The following is an 11,549-nucleotide window of genomic DNA, read 5'->3' on the forward strand; positions in this document are numbered from 1 at the left end:
TATCTCATTATTTTAGGTTCTACCTTGAGCAGATATAAGCTGCGGATGAAATATGCGTTTTTGCTGAATGATACGAGGGTCGTTTAGAATGCATTTGATTGTAAATGAGTCGTGAAATGGAAATTGTGGTGTTTAATGTAGAGTATAGGCGGTGGGTGTGTGCTCAACTTTGACCTGAGACTGAATGACATTGAGCTGCTTCATATGATGCCAAAGCAGCAAGTGTCTCAATAGCTCCTCCAAGCGGTCACGTGGTGTAATCGAGTCAATGGAGACCTCCAAAGGAAAGGAGAGGAACTAACAAAACACTAAAAACAGCCAATTTCTTAAACCTCAGGAGCCCAAATTCAGCCCCAAATCAACAAAACCCACACCTGAGGAGGGAGATCAAAGGAGGAATCTATATATTAGCATACCACAGGGAGCAAGAGTAGATTTAAGCGACGGTCTGCAAGGTTAACCCGACCAGCTCATAGAAAACCAGCACTGAGCTACTGCAAGAGTAGCTGTGGTCAGTGAACGCTTGAGTGTTCTGATTGGTGGAGGATGATGAGTGGGCAGAGACTAGAGCAATCACTGTCTGGTCTTTCTCTTTATTGCTGATCAAAAGAGTCGAGCTAGTAACACTAAACCAACACTTATGACTAGCAGGAACAAGTGTTTCTGATGGTATATAATAAAGAAAAGCTTGTCTAACATTAAACCACACACACACACACTCTTATCTGACCCTTCAATGAAAGTCACTGGAGGTTTTCTGCCTCTGACCTCTTTGGGTTGCTGAATTTGTTAACTCAAAAGGTGACTTCCTAGAAGCTGATGATGATAGTGGTGACGGTCTTGATAATAATGAGGATGATGGTGATGCTGGTGATAATTTGACTGTAATTTTGATGCTATGGAGGTTTTGGTGATAATGTGATGACGATAATATGTGACCCTGGACCACAAAACATGCAGGGGGTCACTTTATTGGAATTTTCTTTCACTTTCACTTTCCATTGATGTATGGTTTGTTAGGACAGAACAATATTTGGTCGAGATACAACTATTTGAAAATCGGGAATCTGAGGGTGCAAAAAAAAAAAAAAAAAAAAAAAAATCGAAATATTGAGAAAATCTCCTTTAAAGTTGTCCAAATGAAGTTCTTAGCAATGCATATTACTGATAAAAAATGAAGTTTTGATATATTTCTGGTAGGAAATTTCAAAATATCTTCATGGAACATGATCTTTACTTAATATCCCAATGATTTTTGGCATAAAAGAAAAATTGATCATTTTGACCCATACAATGTATTTTTGGCTATTGCTACAAATATACCCCAGCGACTTAACACTGCTTTTGTGCTCCAGGGTCACATATAATGAGCTTGACAATGTTGATGTTATGGCAATATTGATGATGATAGTGGTGATGTTATGGTGATATGATAATGCAATTATTATAGTGGTGATGTTATGGTGATGATCGTAATTGAGGGAAATGTTGATAATGGTGATAATGTAAGTAAGATGGGGATGATAATGGTGATGTTATGGTGGCGATGATGATGGTAATGTCAGTGGCTGTGATTATATGATGGTGATCACGATGGTAATTGTGGTGAAAAGGGTGAAGGTGATAATTATGAAGCTGCTTGTGAATGTCACACCAACACACAGCATGTTTGTGCCAAAAGCAGTGGGTGTAAAGGTAACCTTCCTCTGCTTTACACTCCGCTGCAGCTACATCCAGAGCGAGCAAGCGTGAGAGAGAGAGAGAGAGAGAGCGAGAGAGCGAGAGAAAGAGAGAGAGAGAGAGAGAAAGAGAGAGAGAGAAAGAGAGAGAGAGAAAGAGAGAGAGAGAGAGAAAGAGAGAGAGAGAAAGAGGTTCAGTCTCGCCTCTGCAGGACGTCAGTGTCTAGTGGCTCTAGGTCAGAGGTCAGCTGTATCACAGGATGAATGTTTATCTCAAACATGATTTATCAGCAAATGTGAGCACAGACTGCATTTACAAATGGTTTGTGTCATAGGTGGAGGGTGACCCAACTCCAGGGTAAGGCTAAAAGTAGCCTAATATTAGTGTAATCTATTAAATACGTGCATCATAAATTAAGTACTAAAAAGGGATATGATACCATAAAAATTTTTAATAAGACTAAATGTATTTAACGTGATAATTTAATAAGAGTTAATCAATTATAACACTTTCATTTCCAAGGCTATTCAAACAGCGAATAAATTAAGGTTATATACAGAAAGCAAGCAATTACGATTACGAGTTCAAGCACTCTCAAAGCACTCCTGTTATAATCAATGAAGCTGTTTTTACTGTAAAATGAATCTCTTACTTACATCATACGTACATCTGCACTTTGTTGTCTATGAAGTGAGAATTCTTGAGAGTGTAGAATGCAGTCAGCCAGCGTGCACTCAACAGAACTCGTCTGATTGGCTATTGCATTCATAAACTCAACAGAACTGCATGTGATTGGTTAAAATGCTCAACGCTGTAAAACGTGTAAAGAGAACTATGCTGCAACAGGAGCATTAATGCAGCAATTGACACCTGCATTTAATTTTTCGGTGTATTAATCTCGTAGTTTAATGACAGAATTTTTATTTTTGGGTGAACTGTTCCTTTAAATTCATCCATCAGCAGATCTGTAAAGGTGAAAATGGGATTCCCGAGTCCACATAAGTGCAAATTAAAACCCAGAGGACAATGCAAATTAGCCATTAGCAGCACAGAGAAATTAGCATTGTGAGGTTTATTAATCTTCCAGATCAGTTATAATGAGGGTAATTATTTGCATCTGCAGGTTAATTATTCGCTGATTAAATCAACCCGACTCTGATTTTATTGGGCGTTGAGGACATGCTTCCATCACATATTCTCCTCCTGTATAAAAGATGCTCATTTTTGATCACTCAACACAAACCTGTGGCATTTGTTGCATGTACACATGGCAATACCATGTTCTATCATGTACTATGATAGTACCATAATATTATTTGAAGCACCGTGGAGGTATTGCTATCTGTCAATCTGCTGGTCACCAATGTGTTTACATCACTGACATTTCATTTTGTGTTAGATTAAGCTTAGTACAAACCTAAAATATTGTCTAATATCATTGAACTTAAAACTAAGAAAAATATTTAAACCTCAACTACAATTAAAGTGAAAAAATCTTAAAAATAACTAAATCTATAATAGTATATCAATGATATTAAATTAAATATCACCCGTTTCCAAACAGTCAAATAGTGTAACATTTAAAGATAATGTTTTAAATTAAAATATCTGGAATAAACAGATTAAATTATATTTATTCTTGAAAATATCAGGTAGGTTGATCTATATGCAAACGCAACAAATGATTTAAAATGATGCAAACTATTAAAATAAACCTTGAAGATCGTGTAGCTCAAAATTATGAGCAGTTACAGCATCTCATCAAATGTCAAGACAATCACAAGTGATTTTAGGAAGTCAAAAGGTTTATTTATGTTGTCAGAACAAAGACAAACCATTAATCTGTGATTGACAGGTCATAATCTGAAATATTGAAATATCACAAATATCATCCCTTCTGCTGAAACAACGAATCAGTGCTCGAAAACAATAACCTTTAAATCTTGAACTTTGTAACTGCTGCAAATGGAATTTAAAGCCATAATTTGAGGCAATTTAAATGGACTTTAGACCAAAATCTGATTTTATTTGCACTTAATTTTAAAAGTACACAGGTATTCACCGTGCCATTGGCCACTTTTTAAAGTGGTTTATAATGTAAACAGCAAAACCAATCAAGCAAAAAAAAAAATATTGCTATTGTACAACCAGATAAACATGAATCACACTCACCGAAGCGCTTGATCCCATCATAAGAATTGTCCCAGACAACTCCACCTCAAACACAACAACACAAAAACTACCCAACAATTGTCATACAAACATCAAATCACACACACGTGCACATTTACGATTTACACAACTGTCCCTGTCCAAAAAACACATTCAACTAAACAACAAAAGCTGCCTTGAGAAAACAGAATAAGGCAAAAACTGCGCAAATCTACACACAGAAGGCCAATTTGGATTAAATTATACATTTTCTAAAATTAAGAGCTTATCAAACAGTGTCTTTAAACTTCGGAGCCCTTTATAATCAAACCTACCTTATCAAAATCCATTTAAATATCCCACTACATTGACATTATATCATTATAATCCTTTCATGTGACTATATATACTTCGTCCTGTAGCTAATTGCACAGTGGAATTATGACTATAAAACACTCGAAGGCTATAAATCAAACTCCAGTAGGGAAATATAGAAATACAAGACATTATTTCTATCCCTGGACTCATTAAAGGGAATCATAGAAAGGGCTGAAGGAATAAACAAAGATATAGTGCTTTTTTTAAATATCAAGAGTAATATTTAAGATGAGGCTGGAAATTATATGAATATTTACACACATGCACAGGAAAAAAAAACAAGTCAAGTGAATTTTTAGGAGACTATATATATAGTAATTGGGCATTTAATGTACCAGGATCAGATATTAATTATAATAAATACAGAACGACTCCTGTAACAGCAATAAAAACGCACAAACCTATACTTTAAAAGACGCAGAACTTTGTGAATGCAAGAGAATCGGTGACATAATGAACATTTGCACAGAACGTGTGTATAATTGTGATTAGAAATTAATCGATATTATGAATAGTTGAAGTTTATTTTCTGTAAATCCTCTTTAATCGCTACACGAGCGATGACGGATTGATTATCCTGCAGCATGCATAACCAACCTATGCAACATAACCAGACCCTAAATACATAAGGTAACTAATACGTTATCACTCACCTGAAATACTTTACGATTCTCCTGAGAAATAGTCCACAAAACCTGTCAGTTTATATTCAAATCTCTATCCAGTATGATTTCGACATTCTAAAACCTTCACAACGATATTAGATTTACAATAAATTTGAATAAAAACAAATAAAAGAAAGTATTTAAGAAAGTTCACCAAAAATGAATATTTGCTGAAAATTTGCTCATCCTCAGGCCATCCAGGATCTAGTTTGTTTCTTCATCAGATTTGGAGAAATGTAGCATTGCATCACTTGCTCATCAGTGGATCCTCTGCAGTGAATGGGTGCCGTCAGAATGAGTCCAAACAGCTGATGAAAACATCACAATAATCCACACCACTCCAGTCCATCAGTTAACATCTGGAGAAGAGGAAAGCTGCGTGTTGATAAAAACACTGTTTAGAAGCAAAAACTGACCATCTTAATGATGTATTTTTTTCTTTAGTCTTCTCAAGGTTGTCTTCTCAAACTGATGGACTGGTGTGGATTACTTGTGGATTATTGTGATGTTTTTATCAGCTGTTTGGACTCTCATTCTGACGGCACCCATTCACTGCAGCGCATCTATTGGTGATCAAGTGATGCAATGCTACATTTCTCCAAATCTGATGAAGAAACAAACTCATCTACATCTTGGATGGCATGAGAGTGAGCACAATTTAAGCAAATTTTAATTTTTGGGTAAACGATTCCTTTAAAGGTGACTTATTTCTATTAATAAATTAAATGGCGCTGCTCAGAGCAAATCTGGATTCAAAACCAAAGTGTAATCAGTTTCCTGTTCACACTGGGAAACGAATACTTGGATCCATCTGTCAGAACTCCAGAGGGCCGAGGTCGCTGAAGTCGCAGTCGAACAGCTCGCTGACGCCTTCGTGATCCTCCAGGCCGAAGTGATAGTCCTGGTTGTGTGGCGGAGACAGGCAGATAAAACTGTCCAGCGGGAGGCCGATGGCGTCCGCTGCACCACCTCGCTCCAGAAGGAAGTCAGACGAGTCCAAAGGAGACAAATTGAAATCTGGCATCTCGCAAATGCCCGAAAACGGGTCCGAGTCCAGAAATGACTCTGAAACAGAGAACAAAAATTATTTGATTCATTTGTTCTACTACAAAAATTTATAATCATATGAAAAACTTAAGATAATTTAATAGAAAAAGTAACAAGTAAACAATTAGATCAAGAAATAGATAAAAAATACTAATTATTAATAGCACTATTTTTTTTTTTTTTACTTTAAAGGGGTCATGAACTGAGAAACCAAAATTCCCTTAAATGTACTACAACAACATCCTGTAAGTTTCAGAACTCAAAACATTGTTAATCTGAAAACAGCTTATATTAAAGGCAGTCTGCCAAAACAACAGCTTGTGGAGTGTTCTATTCTATGATGTAATAGTGTGGATTCCTGCATAGAAGTAGATCAACTCCTGCTTCTGCGTCGCTGCCTGTTTAGCCCCGCCCACCGATTCTACAGCACTGCCTGTTTAGCCCCGCCCACCGATTCTACAGCACTACCTGTTTAGCCCCGCCCACCGATTCTACAGCACTGCCTGTTTAGCTCCGCCCACCAATTCTACAGCACTGCCTGTTTAGCCCCGCCCAGTGGCGTAGCAAGCTTTTCAAAAGTGCGGGGGATGGATGTGGTTTGTTTGTTAACAATAAAAACGATGAATACAATGACAGAAGGGTACAAAAGGTATAACATACAAGATATAAAAAGCTTCCCATTTAAATGAGTGATACTAGAAAAGTATAAAAATACTCGGAACACACAGAAAATAAGTCAAAACTCTGTTGGGAAAATACACAACAGTAGACTTGCTAAAGAATCAGAAATACTTTAATAATCCCGGGGGAAATTATTTTTGTTACAAACTCCAGATATACAAACAGCATATATTAAGAACAAAATATAAACATATATATACAGTATATATAAAAAAATATATATATAAAACACCCACATCCCCCACGGGTGCGACACCCCTGGCCCCGCCCACTAGGGATGGGCGATATATCGCATCTGGTTGCATGCGCATCTCGTCAGTAAAGCCGGTTCCTTGATTAGCGCTAAATCTCCATCACCTGCTTTCAAATGGAGCGGCATTTAATACACAGAGCCGTAGTTCACTGACAAGCTACGCAATATCGCTTTTATTATTGCAGCTATATCGCCTTCGACAATGAACGCAAATTGCGTAGCTTGTCAGTGAACTACAGCTCCGTGTATTAAATGCCGCTCCATTTGAAAACAGGTGATGGAGATTTAGCGCTAATCAAGGAACCGGCTTTACTGACGAGATGCGCATGCATATCGCATGCGATATATCGCCCATCCCTACCGCCCACTGATTCTACAGCACTGCCTGTTTAGCCCCGCCCACTGATTCTACAGCACTGCCTGTTTAGCCCCGCCCACTGATTCTACAGCACTGCCTGTTTAGCCCCGCCCACTGATTCACACATCTAGTGTTTAGAGAGAGGCGGACACAGGTCTATGCATAAACCAAACGATAAAGATGCTCTGAACACAAGACGCTGTGCAGTACCAAACTGTAGAAAAACAGTGTTTGTGTTGCCTTCTGATCCCAACGTTAGGAAAGAGTGAATGAACTTTATTTTTAATGAAGATCCAGACTGCATCAGTAAGAACTCGGTTCTTTGTTCACGTCGTTTCACCGCAGATTCGCTTACAAACAAGGCACAATTCGACGCGGGATTTTCAAAAAGATTGAAATTGAAGCTTTAATTATCAGGCACCGACTCTTTCACTAATCTGAACATCTCAGATTTATTTTTAATATTTTAAACTATTTTATATATTTATTTTGGAATTAACATTTAATATATTTTATATATTAAATGTTAATATATTTTATGTATAATCATTTTCTATTCTTAGCTGTTTTAATTCATTTTAAATCAATTTTTAAATCATTATAAAAGTTTTTAAATTTAGTTTTTATTGGTGTGATAATTTTTTTATGATTATTTTAATTCCTTTTATGTAAAGCACTTTGAATTACCATTCTGTTGAAATGTGCTATATAAATAAACTTGCCTTGCCTTTAATAAAGGTTTGTTTAATATTTATATGTATAACATTTATAGTATTTAATTTTACAACTAAGATTTGTATTTAAAATGAACATTTAAATATATAATATATATATATACACACACTTACATACACACACACATATATAGTATTTGTTATAGTATATATACAGTGTTTGTTGTGCTAAAGTGACAAGACAATGAATTCAGTAAATTAAGATATTACATGCTTAATCATGCTAACCTGAGTCTGCACCCAGAGGCAAAGGGGAGGAACTGGGGAGAGTAGCCGGTGTTGATGTCACTTCCTCTGAGATGGGATCAGACAGTGGGGGGCTCTGATTGGACGATTTCGCTGGACTACAATCAGTGACTGGACTACAGACCCCAGAACTGTCCTCGGGACACAGAAACACGTCGATCGGGCCTTTGGAGCTCTTAAGTGAAATCTGGTAACCCTGTAATACAGACAGAAGGAGTTTAAGACATTTAAAGGGACAAGGCCACTTTACAAGCATATAGATGTACAAGTGTGTGTTTTCTCTCACCTCGCTGGGTTCAGACACCTGCATCTGCGTCTCCGACGGAGCTCGAATCACCATGATGATCTGGTCCGGCGGGTTCACCGTGTTACGCAGGTCCTGACATCTAACGTATCCCAGCGTGACTTTCCGTTAAAGATCACAACATCCACAAATTAACTCGCTAGTCTACTTGAGCTGCCAGGATCATCGTTTTCAGTTCAGCTTCAAACTGCTCAAATCTACACCCAAACCATGAAGAAAGACTAAAATAAAGAGCTAAAGCCATTGAGAAGACACAAGAAGGATATTTCTTGTTGTGCGTGTCCTCTGTGAGGAGCCGTAGCTGTAAGCTGCATTTGTTAATGAGCTCGTCGAGTTTCTCCTCAGCCTCCGTCAGTTCAGAAAGCTCCCTCTGCAGCGCCTGAAACTTGGCCACGGACGCCCCGTCGATACGGTTCCCTCTGAACACAAGAAACGTGACACACCACAGATAAACAACTACACACTCCGAGTCATTTATGAGTGAATCAGTGATGAACGCACAGCCACTGAATGTTGTTCTTGGACTTCTTGGAGATCAGGTGGATCCCCTCCAGGACGTTGGTGATGTCGTAGATGCGCCGTTTCTGGACGTCCAGCACCTGAGAGGCCCAGTTGAGGTCAACCACGCCATCCGGAGACTGAGCCAGGAGATCCAGGAAGCGTTTGGTGGTCAGATTCAGAGACGTGTCATAGCGGGACTTCTCCGTAGCCACTTTAGGCACTGAAACAAGATTTTCAGTGAAAAACTGGTTTATACTTCAATGCAGGAATGAAATTAACACTTTCATTCAGCAAGGACGCATTAAAGGGGTGAACTATCCCTTTAACTTGATCAAAAGTGACACTAGAGGCATTAATAATGTTACAAAAGCTTTCTATTTCAAATAAATGCTGTTCTTTTGAACTTTCTATTTACCAAAGAATCATGAAAATACTGATATCCAACACTGCTAATAATCAGAAATGTTTCTTGAGCAGCAAATCAGCATATTAGAATGATTTCTGAAGGATCTTGTGACACTGAAGAAACATTCATACCTCTGGGAGGCGCGGGTGTGGCTGGAGGTGCTGGTCCATGTGAAGCAGGTCGGGACGTGCAGATGTACTGATGATCACTGTCCAAATCCAACTTTCTCTTCACCTGAAATCAAAAAGCAGAAGGAAAACAGAGGTTATGACCTTGTAGAGCTATTAACATCTGGCCTGATTAATACACCCATGTATGCATCATAAAACACAAGCATTACATCAGTAACATCATAAAACCTTTAATTGCAGCGTAATTAAAATAATGCATGCGTCATAAAACAATAATGCTGCTTTAACAAACATCTAATTGCATGCCAGTAATCTAGTGGTAATTGAGGAATCTGAGTTGTGACCTTCAGCATAAGTTACTCAAGTACAATGGTGATCACAAACCACTCCTTATTGATTTTGAACCCACAGGATCTGGGTTACAAGCCCAGATCCACTAAAAAACATTAAGCTACATTGTGGAATGGCATTTCAAATGGTGAAAATTCCAAAAAGGAAAGCTAAAAATTGGAATCCCACAGGTTAAAGGTCACATGCATGGTATAAAACGCATGCATGTGTCTAGAGAGGCTGAAGGCGTACCGGCGGGCGTCCCAAAGTGGGTCTCCAGTGGTCTGGCAGGGTTGTGGTGGCAGTGGTGGTGTGATGAGGGGTGGCAAACAGCAAGATGTCACCAGCCGCAGTGCTGGCCGTGGCCGTGCCGGGAGTGGAGATGATGACGATTTGATGATCTTCACTGAGATCAATGCTGCCATTGTTCAAGAGAGACTCAAAATCCGCCAGCAGGTCCTCCGAGGTCTGACCCGATATAAAACTCTCAGACATATCGGGCTAAAACAGCAGGGGTCACTTAGTCTCAGGGTTTATTTGCAATCCTTATGGCTATCAATGCATGGAAACGGGTTGTTTTTCAAAATGCATGCACGAGAGAGAGTATAGTTGGATAAGCCATGCTCTGACATTGAAAAGCATGTTAAAAACAGGCCTTGACTGAACATATGGGTGAGACTCCCAAACCACATCAAGGCCAGAATGTAGGTCAACTTCAGTTTGCAAAACAAAAATCAACTTTAGATCAATAAAAGTTACGAATAAGACCATGCTAACATGTTATTTATAAACATGTTTAAGCTATATTTCACATGCATTATGAGTTTAGAGTTTAAGGAAGTGCTTTGAAAATGGCTGAAAAGCATAACACATACAATTCATCATAAATAAACAACATCATATTCAAATAGCAATGCAATTTCAACCTTTAAAGTGCATAAAACATGAAATTATTCCATATATAAGCGTTAAATTGCTGACGATGCTGCGATATTTTGTAACTAACAGAGTTTGTTTTTAATTGAGCACTGGTAAACGTGTTTGAAGCGTGTTATTATATTGATAAACAGGTTGTATAGAAAGTAAATATAACGATATAACCCGATCCGGATGCGGAATAAAGCCCAAGTCCGGTTTCTGTTCTCATCTGACACTTTAATCCAAAATATTCTTCGCTTTTGTCCTTTTTAATGACTCCATCCAGGAAGTATTGACATAAACTCAAAATAACATCCAGATTCTCGCTCATTTAGCGCATAAATCCATTGAAACGGAAGAAAGGTGCGGCCCGACTGTCCCCGCGCGCGACGCGGCCGGAATCGCTTGTTATTGTTGTGTTTTTTTGTTCCAGCTGATCGGAACCTGCTCAAAGGTTTACGCGCCAAATCTTTTTTGCCGCGAAACTGACACGTGCCAGCGTACCGCGCGCTGATTGGCTAATAAATTGCGTCTTTCGTCCTACGCGTCAGAGTTCCAAGCCGCTGGTTGGCTGGAGCGACTGTCACTCAAAGACGTCCTGTTTCTTTCTTTTTTTAATAAAGATAAAACTTGTTTGAATGGAAAACTACATTTCGTCTCACATCTTTGGATTTATTGAAGTTTTTTTAATGAGTAACGGTTCTATAAGCTTTTGTCTAATCGTCTAGTAAAGTTGTTGTTTCTAATAAAATCTAAATTTGTATTA

General features: G+C 38.3%; 1 protein-coding gene across 2 annotated transcripts; it reads right to left on the reverse strand.

Moving 5' to 3' along the window:
• Positions 1-3,470: 3,470 nt before the first annotated feature.
• On the reverse strand, positions 3,471-11,248 carry e2f1 (E2F transcription factor 1). 2 transcript variants are annotated; one of them, XR_013783358.1, is made up of 8 exons: positions 10,118-11,245; positions 9,536-9,638; positions 8,999-9,218; positions 8,764-8,916; positions 8,480-8,594; positions 8,176-8,389; positions 5,428-5,939; positions 3,472-5,144 (listed from the first exon to the last, which is right to left on the reverse strand). XR_013783358.1 is itself a non-coding variant. In XM_079401612.1 (7 exons), exons 1-7 carry the CDS (start codon positions 10,358-10,360, stop codon positions 5,689-5,691), a joined length of 1,299 nt encoding a protein of 432 aa, XP_079257738.1. In that variant the 5' UTR covers positions 10,361-11,248; the 3' UTR covers positions 3,471-5,688. The 2 variants fall into 2 exon arrangements, 1 of the variants encoding a protein (XP_079257738.1); XM_079401612.1 differs by having other exon boundaries at positions 3,471-5,939; positions 10,118-11,248.
• Between the last annotated feature and the right edge of the window lie 301 nt (positions 11,249-11,549).

The sequence above is a fragment of the Barbus barbus genome (assembly GCF_936440315.1).
Source record: "Barbus barbus genome assembly, chromosome: 40".
NCBI lineage: Eukaryota > Metazoa > Chordata > Actinopteri > Cypriniformes > Cyprinidae > Barbus > Barbus barbus.

Coding starts and splice junctions, on each gene's coding strand:
- e2f1 (XM_079401612.1), bottom strand. CDS start 10,360: ATGTCTGAGAGTTTTATATCGGGTCAGACCTCGGAGGACCTGCTGGCG. Junction 8,917..8,998: donor AAGAACAACATTCAGTGGCT/GTGCGTTCATCA, acceptor TCTTGTGTTCAG/AGGGAACCGTATCGACGGGG. Junction 8,595..8,763: donor GAGGACACGCACAACAAGAA/ATATCCTTCTTG, acceptor ACGGAAAGTCAC/GCTGGGATACGTTAGATGTC.